This window comes from Dasypus novemcinctus, chromosome 1 (assembly GCF_030445035.2).
Source record: "Dasypus novemcinctus isolate mDasNov1 chromosome 1, mDasNov1.1.hap2, whole genome shotgun sequence".
NCBI lineage: Eukaryota > Metazoa > Chordata > Mammalia > Cingulata > Dasypodidae > Dasypus > Dasypus novemcinctus.
This window is the reverse complement of record NC_080673.1, coordinates 20519958-20537862: the sequence shown is the minus strand read 5'-3', so window position 1 is coordinate 20537862 and position 17905 is coordinate 20519958. Positions and strand designations below refer to the sequence as shown.

Genomic DNA, 17905 nt, shown 5'->3' with positions numbered 1-17905 from the left:
TAAATTTTATCAAAATAAAAGAAATTCAATGGAGAATACGGAATAACAACTATGGAGCAAAATTAGCACACAGTTTGTCAGTCAAAATATATTAATGGGTCCCTACAGACTTACAAAATCCTCAAATAATTGTTAAGAATTTAAACCATGCAATAAAAGAAGGCAATAAACTCAAAAATGGCTATGTGATGGAGGTAAGCGAACATGCGGAAGCATACCTCTTCCTCTTTGTTTCTTGGCTTCCCTCCTCTTGAAGAGCTGGACCTGCCTCCATACATAGCTGCCAGGTTTTGCAGGATTCCCTGTTTATCATTTAATGTACTAAGTTTAAGAATGACTAAGGCTACATCATTGTTCCATCAAGGAATATCCAGATGCCACTTTATTTCTTTTGGCAATACCAATCATTTCTAGCCCTGATAATACACACTGCCATTTTCCTATATCAATATAACAAATATGATTCAGTGAGAACAGAAGGAAGCAATTAAACCCAAAACATAATTATTCAAAACACAGAATATTCATATTTTTATTAGCCATTTAAGTAAACTAAGGTTTTAAAAATTGCTTTGGAGGTTAGCTAAACCACAAATCAAAATTTTCCATCTTTAGCCTCTTCTTTGCCACTGTTCAATCCTTGACTGTTCATTCTTGGACTTTGTCAAGCTCTCATTCATCTTCTTAAAATGGATAATTCTACTTTCAAAACTCAAATCAACAAGTCACCTCTGAAAAGCCTTGTCCAAGGCTTTCCTAGAGAGTTAGGTAAGCCTCCTCTGACCTATCATCCCATTCTGTATATGTAGCTCTCACAGTAGTACTCGCCATAGTGTGTGAGACCTAAGAACATGAATTATGGACTCTGAACTCAGTCAGACCAAGATTTTGTGAGTGCCACATAAAACTGGGGAGCTTAAGCAAAGTTATTTAAACTTGCTCTAAGTCTAGGTATGGAACACCTATTTCCATAGAGTGTGCCAGCACAAACTGTATGAGCCTTTCCACTCTTCCAGCCTGACTTTGCCATTCAGTTTCTTCTTCTCTTCAAGGAGGTCTTGATATTATCTTATCAGTTATTCGAACTTTCATAATATAGGACAGAGAATGGGGAAAATGAATAAAATTAAGAAACAGGCATAGCTGGGCAAAGAGATGTGGGGTAATTCTGAAAAGACGTATGTCAATAGCTACAGTGTTACAGGAGAGTGGTGGTGAGTGCTGAACTGCTATAGACTATATCTTCCCATTCATGGTAACTGAGAAATATAGGTAAAGAATGGATTATTTTGAAATATTTTTAAAGAACTTTTTAGTTTTAAAGAATTATAGATTCTCAGGAAGGTGAAAAGAAATGATGTTACTGGGCGGTGCACCCTTCACCCACCCTATCCCAATTTTATCATCCTGCTATCAAAACCAGGAAACCAATACTGGTACAAACCAGAGATTTCAGCAGATAAAAACACAAACATTTGCATGTCTGTGTATCTATACAACTTTATCACACATAGCTTCATGTAACTACCACCAAAATCAAGAAACTTAACTGTAACATCACCATCAGATTTCAGTCACACTCACCTCTCCCCCAAATCCTTATTTCTGTGAGCCACTATCTGTTCTCCATTGCTATAATTTTGTTAATTTATTAGTTATATCTGAAGTCAAACAAGATGCATCTTTCTGAGAGTCACTGTTTTCACTCAGCATAATTTCCTTACGGTTCATCTAAGTAGTTGCATACATTAGCAGTTCAATCTATTTTATTGCTGGATATATCACAATCTGTTCATCCATTCACCTACTGAAAGATATTTGGGTAGTTTCAAGTCTTTAGCTTTTATGAATACAGTTGCTATGAAAATTCATGCATAAGTTTCTGAGTAAAAACATATTTTCATTTTTCTGAGATATATGCCCAAGAATGCAACTGCTGGGTCGTAGGGTAAGTCCACTTTTAGTTTTAAAAGGAACTGCCAAACTCTCTTCCAGAGTGACTGCACCATTTTATATTCCCACCAGCAATGTATAGGTAATCCTGTTTCTTCATATCCATACCAGCATTTGGACTGATCATTATTCAGTTATTTTAGCCATTCTGACATATGTGTAGAACTATCTCACTGTAGTTTTATTTGCATATGTCATATGATGTCAAACATCATTTCGAGTGCTTATTTGCCATTTATGTACTCTTCTGGATGAAATGTTTGGCATGTCCTTTGCCTTTTCTGAGATCATTCTATGTGTTGGTTTTAAATGTTAAGTTCTGATGGTTCTTTACATGTTCTATGTACAAGTGCTTTCATGGATATATGGTTTGCAAATATTTTTTCCAAGTCCACAGTTTGATTTTTCTTTCTGTTCGTGAAGTCAAAATTCACAGAGCAAGTTTTAAATTTTGATGTTCAGTTTATCAATTTTTCCTTTAAAGGACAGTGGCTTTATGCTTCAAATTTATTCTTCAAGAAGTTTTAGAGCTTTTACATTTATGCCTGTGATTCATTTTGAGTTAATTATTTTTAAAAGTATTATGTTTAGATAGAGGTTCATTTTTTTTTTTTTTTAACCTATGGATGTTCAATTTCTCCAGCAGCTATTTATTGAAAGAGCTATCCCTCCTCCATTGAACTGCTTTTCCTTCTTTGACAAAAATCAGTTGATACATATACTTATCTTCGGGCTGTTCCTATGGCAGTTGAGTCATGAACTTCAGGAGAGTTGCAGCCAACACCCACTCTCCTATTCATTGGACTCACCCAGGACAACTAACAGAGGATGATGATAGACAACACCCAAGAAAAGAATATCTACAATCACAAGCTAGAGGGTTCCATCTACCTGCCCCATGCTATCTAAGCCCCCTCTCAACAGGAAGCAGAGTGGGCACCACCATCCCAAATCCTCAAGAATTAGGAATGAACTTAAGGGGATAATGCAACTGTGGACCAAAGTAGACTTATTATTATTATTCTAGTAATAGAAGAACTCATAACATTTATATAAAGACAGTGGTCACCAGAGATTCTAAGGGGAGGAAGAGGGAGGAAAAAGGTGTAACATGGGGAATTTCTGGGATACTGAAATTATTCTGCAAGATATTGCAATGATGGATACAGGCCATTACACATTTTGTCAAAACCTATAAAACTGTGCAGTGCAAAGTGTAAACTGTAATGTAAACTAGAGACCATGGTTAGTAGCAATACTTCAAGATTTGCTCATCAACTGTAACAAAATGTACCACACTAATGAAAGTTGTTGTTGATGGGGGAAAGTGTGAGAGGGGGAGGGAGTAGGATATATGGAAATCCTCTATATTTTGAATATAACTTTTATGTACTCTGTATTAGTCAGCCAAAGGGGTGCTGATGCAAAATACCAGAAATTGGTTGGTTTTTATAAAGGGTATTTATTTGGGGTAGGAGCTTACAGATACCAGGCCATAAAGCATAAGTTACTTTCCCCACCAAACTCTATTTTTCGTGTTGGAGCAAGATGGCCAATGTCTGTGAGGGTTCGGGCTTCCTGGGTACCTCTAGGCTCAGTTTCTGTTTTCTCCACAAGGAAAGCTGTAGACTGCGAGGCTCTCTAGGTTTTGCCTCTCTCCACAAGTTCAGCTGTAGCTATCAGGCAAATGGCTCTGTCTCTTTCCCTGGGGCTCCAGCTTAAGACTTCAGCATCAAACTCCAACATCAGAAAATCTGCAACTCTGTCCTTTGCTATGCCTTTTATCTGTGAATCCCACCCCCACCAAGGGGCAGGGACTCAATGCCCTAATGACGTGGCCCAATTAAAGCCCTAATCATAACTCAATCGGGCCCATGTACAGAGCAGATTACAAACATAATCCAATATCTATTTTTGGAATTCATAACCATATCAAACTGCTATATAATCTACAACTTCTTTAAAAATAACAAAAAAATCAATTTAGCATATTGGCTCTATTTTTGGGTTCCATGTACTGTTCCATTGATCTATGTGTATATTCCACCACCAATACAATTTTGTATTGATTAATGTAGCTAAAAGTAAGCCTTAACATTGGGCAGATGTATTCCTCCCACTATTTTCTTTGTTTTCATAATTGTTTTAGATCTTTTAAGACCTTTTCTTTTCCTTACAAATTTTAGAATAACTTGTCTATGTCCATAAAAATCTCTGCTGAGATTTTGATAGAAATTGTATTAAACTTATAGATCAATTTAAGATGAATGACCATCTTTAATATGTTGACTTTCCCAATGCATGAGCATGTCTCTCTGTTTTTATTCATCAGTATTTTGCCATGTGAATTATACAGACACTGCACCTGCTTTGTCAGGTTTCCCCCCCACCCCCCATTTTCTTAGGAGCAATTGTAAATAGTACTTTTTTAAAAGCCAATTTCCACTTGATCATTGTCAAATGCAATTGATTTGTATGTGTTGATTTTTTATCCTGTGAGTATAGTGAATTCACATTTTAGTTCTAGGAGTTTTTTTTGTTTTGTTTTGTTTTTTACATTCCTTGGGATTTTCTACATAATCATGACAACTGAAAATACTCTTTCATTTCTTCTTTTCAAATCTGTGTATCTGTTATTTTTTTCTTCCTTATTGCAAAGGCTAGTATTTCAAGTACTACAAAATATGTGAATGTGACAGAGAGAACAACTTTGCCTTCTTCCTGATCACAGAGGAAAGCATTAAGTCTTCAATCTATAATTACAATGTTAGATGTTTAGTTTTTGTACTGCTCATTACAAGGATGTGAAAGTTCCTATTTCTAGTGTGCAGATAGTTTTTATTATGAATGGCTGTTGAATTTTGTTAAATGATTTTTCTGATCAGTTACTCAAATTCTGCATCAAAGGATATGACCATATGATTTTTCTTCTTTAGCCTGTTGACATGGCACATCACACTGATTTCAAGTATTGAAATACTGAAATATCTTAAATACACAATTTTATACTGAAATTATTCAATATATCCTGAAACAGACTTGCATTCTTACACAAAATCCTACTGGTTGTGGTTGGATACAATTTGCTAAAATTTTGTTGAGGATTTTTGCATCTAAGTTCATGAGAGGTAACAGTCTGTAGTTTTCCTTTTTGTGCTGTATTTCTTTGTCTGGTTTTAGTATTGAGTTAAAACTGTATTCATAAAATTAGATGGAAATGTGCCCTCTTTTTCCATTTTCTGGAAAAGACTATATAAAATTAGTGTTATTTCTTCTTTGAATGTCTGGTAAATTTCTTGAAAGAAGACTGGAGAATTCTCTTCTGGCAGTGTTTTTTTTTTTTTTTTTTTAACATATTCAATTTCTTTAATAGTTACGCTTGGATATCTATTTCATCTTGGCTAAATTTTAGTTGTTTATGGTTTTCAAAGAATTAGTCCATTTATTCTAAGCTGTAGGTTTTATGTGAGGAAATTTGTTTACAATTATGAGTACAGGAAGCATTAATATATTTACAGTGACTACCAAGGTCCTTAGCAATAATATCTCCTTGTTTCATTCCTGATATTGGTAATTTGTGACTTCTCTTTTTTTTATCTTTTGTCAATCTTGCTAAAGATTTTCCAATTTTATTCATTTTTCATAAAGAAACAGCTTTTTGTTTCATTTATTTAAGTTTTCCATTTTTCATTTTCATTGATTTCCATTCTTTTCATAATTCTTGCATTTTTCTTTTTCTTTTTCTTTTTTTTTTTTTTCAGGAGTTACCTGGGAATGAACTCAGGACCTTGTTCATGAGAAGTAGGCACTCAATCACTGAGCTACTTCTGTTCCCCAATGATAGCTGGGTTTTTGTCTGTTTTTAGGAGGTACTGGATTGAACCCAGGCCCTCAAACATGGGAAGCAGGTTGAGCTAAATCCACTTCCCTCTAATTTATTGAGGTAGGAACTTTGATTATTGATTTGAGACCTTTCCCCTTTTCCAAAAAAAAAGAAATTAGTGCTATAAATTTCCCTCATAGCTCTGCTTTGGCTGCCTCATTTTGATGATTTTTTTTTAAAGATTTATTTATTTCTCTCCCCTTCTGCCCCCACCCCAGTTGTCTGTTCTCTGTGTCTATTTGCTGTGTCTTCTTTGTCCGCTTCTGTTGTTGTCAGCGGCATAGGAATCTGTGTTTCTTTTGGTTGCATCATCTTGCTGTGTCAGCTCTCTGTGTGTGCGGTGCCACTCCTGGGCAGGCTACACTTTCTTTCGTGCTGGGCAGCTCTCCTTATGGGATGCACTCCTTGCACATGGGGCTTCCCTACACGGGGGACACCCCTGCGTGGCACGGCACTCCTTGCGCACATCAGCACTGCGCATGGGCCAGCTCCACACGGGTTGAGGAGGCCTGGGGTTTGAACCGTGGACCTCCTATGTGGTAGACGGATGCCCTAACCACTGGGCCAAGTCCGCCACCTTGATGTTTTATTTTAATTTTCATTTAGGACAGTATTTTCTTAAAATTTTACCTGAGATTTCCTCTTTGATCCTTGGATTATCTAAACCTGTGTTAATTTCTAAATGTCTGGATATTTTCCTGTTGTCTTTCTGTTAGTCATTTCTAGTTTGAGGCCATATTTTCAGAGTACATACTGTGTATGATTTCAATTCCTCTAAATTTTAAAATTTTGTTTTATGAACCAGTATATGCTATATCTTGGGTGAATGTTCCATGAACACTTGAAAAAAACTGTACATTCAGCTATTACTGGGTGGAATATTCTATAATTTAAATTAGATTTTGTTTGTTGATGGTGGTGTTTAGTTCTCCTATACTCTTCCTGAATTTTTGTCTAGTAATTTTAACAATTGTGAGAGCGGGCTGTTGAAATCCCCGCCATAATTGTGGATTTATTTTTATCTCCTTTCAGCTCTATTAGTTTTTATTTTGTATATTTTGAAGTTTGGTTGTTTGGTACATTCACTTATAGGACTGCAATATCTTCTTGTTGGACTGATCCTTTTATTATTATGTAATGTTACTGTTTCTCTTTTCTCCTAATAATTTTATTTGCTCTATTAGCAACAAATTCTAGTATTTTTCTTTTATCTAAGACTGTTTTTTCCTTTCATTCCTGAAGGATGGTTTCATGAGATATAGGATTTAGGTGCTGGCAGTTTTTTCTTTAGCACCTGAAAAATGTTGCGCCACTTTTGATGGAGTCCAGATAGGAAATCTGTTGCCATGCAACTTGGTGTTTCTTTATATGTAATGGGTCATTTCCCTCTGGCTATTTCAAGTGCTTTTTCATTGATTATCAATTTCAGAAATTTCATTCTCATTGCAGATTTCTTTTAATTTATCCTTATTGGAGATTGCTGAGCGTCTTGAATCTGTAGGTTTACATCTTTCACTAAATTTGGGGCATTTTCAGCCATTTTTTTCTTCATGTATTTTTTAAAAATTATCAAATCTTTTGGCCTATCATTTGTAACTTGAAAGATACAAAATGTTAATTTTGTTATTTTTTCATAGGTCCCTGATATTCTAACCCCTTTTCCCTTTTTTTCTGTTGTTCACCTTAAATAAATTCAATTGATCTGTTGCCACGCTTCAAAAATCTATCCTACATCATCTATACCCTACTATTGAGTTCATCCAGTGAGTTTTTTTACTTTGGGAATTCTATCTTTTAGTTCCTTAACTTCCATCTGGTTCTATTTATAACTTCCTTTTGCTGAAATTTTCCTAATTTGTCATTCATTTTAAGAGAATTTGAAATTGTTGAAGCATTTTCTGGACAGCTGCTTTAAAATTCTTGTCAGTTAATTACATGTAATTTCATCTTGCCACTACAGTCAGCTCAATGCCCATTCTCACTCAAATTGTGGTTTTCTTTGTTCTTGGCATGATAAGCCATCTTCATTATATTCTGAATATTTTGGTTATTATGTTAGAAGACTCTTGATCCTATATATATCTTCTATTTTAGCAGGAGGTTGCCTGTTTAGGTTTAGGTACAGCCTACTTTTGAAAACCAAATGACAATTTGGTTTTCTGAACCCATGTGATATTATTCTGTTCTACCTCATTCTTCTAGTGTTTCTAGGACTCCCACCCAGTCCCTGCTAGTGCTGTTGTGGCAGTGGGAAGGGCTTCCCAGGGCCACCTGCTGTTGCTGGGTAATGTGACGGAGGCGGCAGATACCACTAGTTGTCTGTCTGGGAAGGGCTTCCCAGGGCCACCTGCTGTTGCTGGGTAATGTGACGGAGGCGGCAGATACCACTAGTTGTCTGTCTCCTTATACCACTGGGTGGAGCGCACAGAGAAACAGGGCTTCTGTTTCTCTGGTTGCTGCTGCTGTGTGTAGTTGATATAGTTGCTGGTTTCCCAGTTTGGGCATTAGCCTAATACTTTGCTGCTCCTTACAATGTGAACCACTTACCATATTCTCTTTGCCCTCAGCAAGCACCTCAACTAGTCAGGATTGTTTTCCTACTGGGGAGATCCAAACCTTCATTCATCAAGGTGATGGTCCATTAGCAGTCTTGTGTGAATTGGGCTAGAGGTTTTCATTGACTTTAATGATAGGGAGAGGTAGGAGAAAGAGGTGCTTTACTATTCCTTATCCCCAATGCAGAGGAACAGTCCCATTTACCAATTACCCCAACCAGTATAGTTTCTCTCATCATTGCTTGTTGATTCAGGAGGAGATTAGAGTGGAACGGTGGGAGTTGAAACTTCCAATTCAGTAAAATCATTATTGTATCTCCTGGTAAAGGAATTCCTCCCTTTAGAATTAAGACATCAAGACCAACAAAGCATGAGGTCATAGAGAACAGGAAAGAAAACTTTTGCTAGTGGATCATTAGAATGGTTAAGCGGTACCACTCCCATTTCTACCACTTGAATCCTGGAACCATGAATCCTGGACACAGGAGAAACAGAACCATAAACTGGATTCTGATTTACAGCATAAATGAACTCCTGGAGAATACTCCCTGAGCCGTCTAAGGTATTGCCACTTGAATAGTGCCATAATTGAGTCATCAAAAGGCCATTCGACTATTCTATCAATTCAGTTGCTTCAGGATAATGGGGAACATGGTAAGACCAATGGATTCCTTGAGCATGCGCCCCTGCCACATTTCATTTTTGTGAAATCAGTTCCTTGATCAGAAGTAATGCTTGTGGAATACTATGATGGTAGATAAAGCATTCTGTAAGTCCAAAGATGCTAGTTTGGACAAAAGCATTGTATACAGGGAAGGCAAATTTGTATTCAAAGTGTCTATTCCAGTAAGAACAAAACACCGCCCCTTTCATGAAGCAAGCAGTTCAATGTAATCAACCAGTCACCATGTCACTAGCTATGGCAGTTTGAGATTATTTATGAATCCCCAAAAGAGAAAGATTATGTTTATAAACGAATCTACTCTGGGTGTGATACCCTTTGAATGCATTAGGTTCAGCTGACATGTCTTGATTAAATTATCTGTTAAGACGAGGGCTTTGATTTGACCAAGTCATTAGGGCACGACTCAGATTGAGTCCCCGTTCCCTTGGTGGGCTGATACAAATGGACACTCACTCAAGAAGACACACCAGAAGAGAACTCTGCCATGTTAGATCCTGGGGCCCCAGGGATAGATGAGCCATTCACCTGATGGTTTGCAGCTGAAGAGAACAGAGTAGCTGAGCAGTTGAGAAGGCCCACAATGAAACAAGCCCTATACCAGAGACTGATACAGAAGCCTGGAGAGACCAGGCAGAGACTGCCCACCATCTTGCTTCAACAAGTGGCAAATGACTTTGGAGAGAAAGAAGCCTTGAGTTGGATTCTTCAGGGCCTTGCCATTGTAAGCTTTTACCCCAAATAAAAAGCTTATATAAGGACAACAGATTTCTGGTACTTTGCATCAGCACCCCTTTGGCTGACTAATACACTAGCTGACTGCTCACTCCAGGAAATGGTTCCATATCAGGGATTCACTGTGGATCTCTGCAGTTAGCAGATCAGGCACTCAGTGATGGTTACAGCTAGGTCAGCATTGATGAGTGGAAGTCCATGTTGCTGAGCCCACACATAATTGTCATCCTTGCCAGTATGACATATTTTGTTCATGAGCCAATGGGCAATGACAGGAGTGGCTGAAAAAGAAGCAAATGTGAATCCACAGAATGGGTCACACTTTCTACTTGATTATTAAAAAGTTCCTCTGCTGAGACCACCCTTTGGTGAACAATCACACAGGACACAAATATCCAAAGGGTCTGCATTTTGATTCTCCTAAAGAAGCTTGCCAAAGGGTCCAAGGAGCATCTCTATATGCCACTAATACATAAAACACCATTGGACCTGCTTGATTATATGGTCCAAGAGGCAGAACAGATTGTATGACAGCCTGCATCTCTTGTAGAGTCTTCTCTTATTCTGGTCTCCACTCAAAAACTAGCAGCTTTTCAGGTCACCCAATAAATGAGATAGAATAGCACACCCAAATGAGGAATATGTTGCCTCCAAATTAAAAAAAAAGCCTAGCTAGGCTTGTACCTCTCTTTTGGTTATATGAGGGGCCAGATGCATCAGCTTATCTTTCACCTTAGAAGGAATATCTTGGATGCCCCATACCCCAGAGCCCTATAAATTTCAGTGAGGTGGAAAATGGAGTGGGAGTTGGCTTCCCCAGTACGTCTCTGTTGGGCTTCTCCATTTCCAGTCCTTTGGCAAGAGGGAACAGGCTTTTCTTGTTTTCATTTGGTTCGTTGGTTGTTGTGTCTATGCCTCTTAGTAGATCTGAATTGCAGACCTCTCTGACACCCATGTTAGGGGATATGGGTGATAAAAAGAAAACCTGGGGGACCATATTGTCATTCCAGAAGTCCCCAGCTAGTTTGCCTTCTTCTTTCCAGCTTTTAGAATTCTATTATCATTGTCTGTTAAATAATTTCCAGAGTATTTAGTTGTATTTAAAGAGAAGGAGCTGGAAAAAGTAAGTCTATTCCATCTTGTTCCAAAATTAGGCAGAAGCTGTATTTTCATGGCTAAGGTTTTTACACTGTAATACAGCCTATGAAATGACCACTGAAGCAAGGTTGAGGAGAGTTACAGAAGATTGTGGTGAAGACTAAAAGAGATAATGCATATATAAATGCTTAACACAATGCCTGGCATAGTGATCTTTCAATTCAATAGTTGTTTTCATTATTTAATTTTTGGTTTGCCTATCTCCCTTATTGTTTATCTAATATTCTCTTGCTAGCACAGAACTTAAAATATTATAGTCAATAAATGTTTAACACTAAAAGGGAATGAATGAGTGAAAGAATAACATGTTTAGTTCTTAACTGCATATTATTAGAAGACACTTTTGCAACAGCATAAGTAAACAAAGTATGATTTAACGTGACTTAATAAGATAGTATCATTTCTCAAGGGAAATAATACTCCTTCTTCATGTACTATACAATTCAGAGATTGTTCTGATAACTTATTCAATGAAAGAAAACTGATATTCATAAAAACCCCTGCACATTGCTCCAAGAGACATGCACAAGAATATTTAAAACATGGCTGGAATCAGTCTAAATGCCTATTGAAAGGAGAATTGAAAATAGTGGTATATACAAACAATGTAATATTATATAGCTATATCCAACTACATGAATGAATCTCAGAAAATCAATGTTTAATTTCGACAAAACTTTCCAATCTATATACAGTAAGATAAAAATTTTATAAGCTCAAAAATAAGCAAAACTGTTTAGGCATATATAAATGTGTGGGGAAAAAAGCAACTTAAAAAACTCTATAGGAATGATAAATCCCAAATTCAGTACAATTTTTCATTTAGTCATATATAATATAGGAATATGGCTTACAACTGGTCACATTTGGATTTTATAAATTGTAGGAACTATTTTTCATACAACTCTATCAGAAAAATTAAAATCCTTCCCAAATTAATTACTTTCAGAATTAACCAAGAATTACAAATAAAAATTCTGAATATAAGACAAAATAATTTTTAAATTTAATTTTTAAAGGTAAAATTCCAATAGAATTTTTTGTAACTCTACTATAAATTGTGGTTCCCTATTTTAGCTAGATTTATGTTAAGCTGTCTTTTTCCATTATCAATAATGGTGGGCTGAGGGTATCTTACACATGACCTAGGAATGAATTTGACTTAGCATAATCACTATGAGTGACTATTTCCATATATTTCTGATAGTGTTTTCAAAGCAAGTTCGGAGGTACCTAGTAAGCTAAAAAACTCCCCTCCTCCTCGCTTCCCTAACTCCTTAAACCTCAGTAATTAATTAATTAACTAAAGGTGAATTTCCTTAAAGGTAGAGCTAGACTGTTAAGAGTATTTTGCAATTGTATCTCCTACTTTTCTAGGAATCATAACTATCATCCCTATTGTTAGTGTGTGCCATAATTTCAATCAAGTCCATTTTACGTGTGGTTTCCCTTTCCCACTGTCATCACTTTATCTCCAAGTGAATGCTAACTGACATTTCTCCTATATTGCTTTTACAAAGAATGAATAACCTTGTAAGTAAAGGATGTTGATCAGAATTTTCCTTTCCTTCTACATGAAAAACAGATTACTCACAAAGTCATGTAAACATGGCAGCCTCTTCAGCAAAAAAATGCAGTATTACTACCCGCACCACAATAAGTTATTTTTTCATGATTTAAGTCTGTCTAGAAATCTATTCAATTAGTGATTTATAATAATACATAATTAGCATGGATTCCACAATATATATGTGTATTCATGTGTATCTACTTCTCCCAAACGTTTATCAGCCAATAAACTCTTGGAAGGGGTCATGCATTACTGTTATATCCCTAGAAGCTAATAATTCCTTGCACAACGTAGAAGGGAAACACATACTTGTTAAACAGAATTAGTTGATTCTTTATATATAAAATGATAACACAACAAATACACTATAAACTTGCTATGAAAATAAATGTAGGCAAAAAAACACAGGTTTTTTGTAAACTACATAACATGCTGTACATGTTAGCAGCATTTTTTCTATAGGAAGTCATCATTTATGTTACTCCAAGAGAAATCAATTCAGTGGTACTAAAAACATGTTTACTCTTCCCCCTTGAATCTGTCCCATATCCTCTGCAATAGTCACCAAGCCAACAAAGCAACAGGAAAGTACCATGAGCTATCTCTCCAAGAAGATAAAGTAGATGGGATTCCAGGTGAAAGCTAGAAACATGACACTTTCAGGGAACTGCAAATAGTCTGGTCTTGATGAAGTTGAAGGGATGAAAATGGAAACAGGAAGAGGAAAATCAAGAGGGTGATGAAAGGGAAATGATGGAAGCTTTGTACTAAGCTAAATAGCTTTAATTTATCCTCTAAGCAATAAAGAACCAGTGAATGGCTTTAAGCAGATGAATAATGTGCTCATTTTTGTACAAAAATACATCACTTTTACAGCTCAAGTAGAAGAAGCACTGAAAGAATCCATGGTTAGAAGGTAAAAAGACGAAAACACTAGGAAGAAACAATAAAGATCTCATTTAGGGGAGAAATAATGAAAATAGGAGAGATGAAATACATTCAGTGACATGGTCACTGGCTGGATGTAAGCTGTGTTGGACAGTGAGAAGATATCAAAAGACAGGCTGAGTTCCCAGTTACCAAATGAAAGGCCTAGAAGTCAAGCCAATGTTCATAGTAATGCTCTACAGTGAGACAGAGTTGAGGGTATGATAATGAAATGAATTTAGCTTTGGAAATGTTAAGAATCAATTTCCAGACTTAACTGGGAATTCTGAATAATATGGAACAAGCACATGCCATCCTTTCTCTTTCATTAACTATAAGTGATTTTTTTTTCTTGATTTCTTCTTCCAATTGTTCATTACCAGTGTATAAAAAACATTACTAATTTTTGCATGATGACCTTGTACCTTACCATATTAGTGGATTTGTTTATTAGCTTAATTGTAGATTTTTCAGGATTTTCTATATATATTATGTCATCTGCAAAGAGTGAAAGTTTTACTTCTTCCTTTCCATTTTGGATGTCTTTATTTCTTTTTCTTTCCTAATTGCTCAGCTACAATTTTTAGTAGAATGTTAAATAACAGTGGTGACAGTGGTCATCCTTGTCTTCTTCCAGATCTTAGAAGGAATGTTTTTCATCTTTTGCCATTGAGTATGATGTTAGCAGTAGGTTTTTCATATATGCCCTTTATCATGTTGAGGAAGTTTCCTTCTATTCCTAGTGTTCTATGGGTAGTTATTAAGAATGGATGCTGAATTCTGTCAGATAACTTTTCTGCATTTGCAATGGAGATGACGTAGTTTTATTTCTTTGTTCTGTTAATGTAGTGTATTACATTAATTGACTTTCCATGTTAAACCACCTTGCACACCTGCGATAAATCCCATTTGATCATGGTGTATAATTCTTTTAATGTGCTGTTGGATTCAGTTTGCTTGTACTTATTGAAATAAACTTTGTGTCTATATTCATAAGGGATATTGGTATGTAATTTTCTTGTAGTATCTTTATCTGGCTTTGGTATGAGGGTGATGTTGGCTTCATAGGATGAGTTAAGGAGTGTTCCCGCTTCAATTTTTTGCAAGAGTTTGAGCAGGACTGGGGTTAATTCTTCTTGGAATGTTTCAGGTAATTCCATGTGAAGCCATTAACATAGAACTGAGCTTTTTTTCTTGGGCACTGTGTGATGCTTAATTGAATTACTCTTCTTTTAATTGATCTGTTGAGATCTTCTCTTTCTTCTAGAGTCAGTGTAGGTTCTTTCTGTGTTTCTAGGAACTTATCCATTTCTTCTACATTGTCAAATATGTTGACAAACAGTTGTTCATAGTATCTTCTCATGATCCTTTGTCTTTGTGGGGTTAGTAGTCACATATCCTCTTTCATTTCTGATTTTAATTATTTGCATCCTTTTTTTTTTTCTTTGTCAGTATAAGTTTTGTCGATTTTATTGATCTTCTCAAAGGACCAACTTATGATGTTGTTAATGTTCTCTACTGTTTTTTTAATTCTCTATTTCATTTACTTCGCTCTAATCCTTACTATTTCTTTCCTTCTACTTGCTCTGGGTTTAGTTTGCTGTTCTTTTACTAGTTTTTCCAAGTGTACAGTTAGGCCTTTGATTTGCACTTTCTGATTTAAAAAAATTTTAGGCCGTACCAGGAATTGAATCCAGGACCTCATACATAGGAAGCAGGTACTCATCCACTGAGCTACATCTGCTCCTCAATGAGAGTTGGTTTTTTTTTCATTTTGTTTGTATGTTTTCTTTGTTTTTAGGAGGTACCATGGATTGAACTCAGGACCTCATACATGGGAAGTGGGCAGTATACCACTAGCTACATTCAGTCCTTCTCTTTTATTTTTAATGTAAGTATTTAAGGGTATAAATTTCCTGTTGAGCACAATCCTTCACTGCATCCTGTAAGTTTTCATAGGTTTTATTCTGGTTTTCATTTGCCTCAAGATATTTTCTGATTTCCCTAGTGATTTCTTCATTGACCCACTGGTTGTTCATGTTATTTAATGTCCATATATTTTGGGATTTTCCAGTTATCTGTTATTGATTTCCAGTCTTATTCCTTTGTAGCCAGAGAAGATCCTTTGTATAAGTTCAACCTTTTAAAATTTATTGAGACTTATTTTGTGACCTAACATGTAGTCCATACTGGAGAATGATTCTTGTGTACTTAAGAAAGCATATCCTGATGTTTTGGGGTGCAATGTTCTGTATGTGTCTTTTGGGTCTAAGTTCATTTATCATATTATTCAAGATCTCTATTTCCTTACTGAACTTCTGTCTAGATGTTTACTTACTGACAACAGTGGTGTACTGAAGTCTCCAACTAATATTGCAAAGGTGTCTATATCTACCTTCAGTTTTGCCGGTATTTGCCTCATGTATTTTGGAGCACCACAGTCAGGTACAAAAATATGTATGATTATATATTTATGTATATGTTAGTACACTTCACGCTGCCACTTAAATCCCTAGGACACTGCTCAGTTTTCTCCATTTTCTCTATTCTTCTGACCATATGATTTCAATCATTCTGTCTTCTAGTTTGCTAATTCTTTTGCCTGCTAAAATCTGCATTCGAAAACCTCTAGTGTATTTTTAGTCTCCATTATTGTGCCTTTCATCCCCATAATATCTGACTGTATTTCTTTTTAAACTAATTCATTTTGCTCATACACTGTCTTCTTAATATGCTATAGCACTATACCATGTTTAGTTTATTTCCATCCATATGTTCCTTCAACCCCTTGAACTTATTTAGGAGATCTGACTAAATGTCTTTGACTAGTTGTTCCAAATTATGTCTCCTCTGAAGTTTTGTTTCTCTGCCTGAGCCATAACTTCCTGTGTCTCAGGATGGCTTGTAATTTTTGCTGATGTCTGGGTTTCTGATTATTTTGATTTGATAACTCTGAAAGTATGTTTTTCCCTCTTTGCTAGGGTTTTATTGTAGACTGGCTATGTGGTAAGGTTCTTTTCTTATGTGCTTGGTCAAGCTATTCCTGAGTCTTTAGGGCAGCCCATGTTTAATAGTTCAGATTTTCTCAGGTCTTCTGAACTGGTTTTTGCTCTAGAGATGAGATGCACCTTTAAAGACTGCCCTTTCACGTGCAATTGTTTCAACTCTTGGAGAAGCCTTCCTTTTCTCTGTCTCATCTCTGGAAGTCCTGAGCTATTTTATTTGTTTGTATGTTGCAGATTTTTCTCCCCAGCTCCTGTGATTTGATTGACTGCTCTCCCTTACTCAACAGTCCCTTTTCATTATATTTTTCATTCCAAGGTTCCATCCTGCCCTATAGTAGTTCAGTTTTCCCCTTTTTCCATGAGGCTTTTCTACCTCTGCAAAATTCCACATTAGGGTATTCTGCTACACAGAGCCAGATAAGTCAATGTTAAAAAATGCCCATTTTATCATTTAGGTATCCCAGCAATTAGACTTGCCACAGGTCTCATTTGTTCCCTGAAGGCCTTTTTGTATGCATGGTGCTTGCCTGCAATTTGATTTCCACCCTGGGTCTAAGTGGCCTTGGGTCCCTGTGCCTGGATATGTTTTGGGTTCTATCTCACTGGTAGAAGTGACTATGTAGTCTGCATCCATGCAGAAGCTAAACTTGGGCCCAAGTGCTGCCACTGTGTGACTTCACAGAGAAAAACCGTAGTTATAGGGGGAAAATAATTCGAGTAACTGAGGATTTTTTATCAACCTCCATAAAAGATAGAAAGCAGTGGAATGATATTTTTTAAATGATCAAAGAAATGAACTATCAGCCCAGAATACTACATCTAGTGAATACATTGGTTAGAAATGGAGATAAAATAAAGACATTCTCAGAAGTAAAACTAAAGGAATTGCTTTGGACAAATGGTAAATGATACAAGGAAAAAAACCATGGAACATTAGGAATTAAAGAATAGCAACAGAAACAGTAAATATTTGTATAAACATAACAGACTATCGCTTCTTCTTGAGTTCTTAAATGAATGTTTGTCAGGTGAAAGCAAAAATTATAACATTGGCTGACGGGGATTTTAATGCATATAAATGTAATATATAAGATGACAAGAGGGGCAAGAGTAAAGGGAACTATATGATGGAAAGATTTACATTCTAATTGAAATGTTAAATATTGTTTCTATCAGCTAAGATGGAGTTGAAGAAGGACAACCACCACACCATGGAGCCTAGAGTGATTACAACTGAAAATGGGAGGATTGCATCCAGCATCCAGGTGGAATCTGACCCTCCTCTTGACATAGAGGTGCAATGGACACAACCAATCCAATGTCCACATAGAAGAGGTGGCATTGGATTGGGAAAAGTGGACATAATGGACAAAGGGTATGGGGAAAGGCAGGAAGAGATGAGAGGTGGAGGCGTCTTCGGGACATGGAGCTGCCCTG

General features: G+C 36.3%; 1 protein-coding gene across 1 annotated transcript in view; it reads right to left on the bottom strand.

Annotated features, from left to right (window-relative positions):
• NEK1 (NIMA related kinase 1) overlaps window positions 1-17905 on the bottom strand; it is a 250427-nt gene that overhangs the window by 85607 nt on the left and 146915 nt on the right. The window contains 1 exon segment of the mRNA XM_058309299.2: window positions 219-302. Within this exon segment, the coding sequence (XP_058165282.1) occupies window positions 219-302 (84 nt within the window).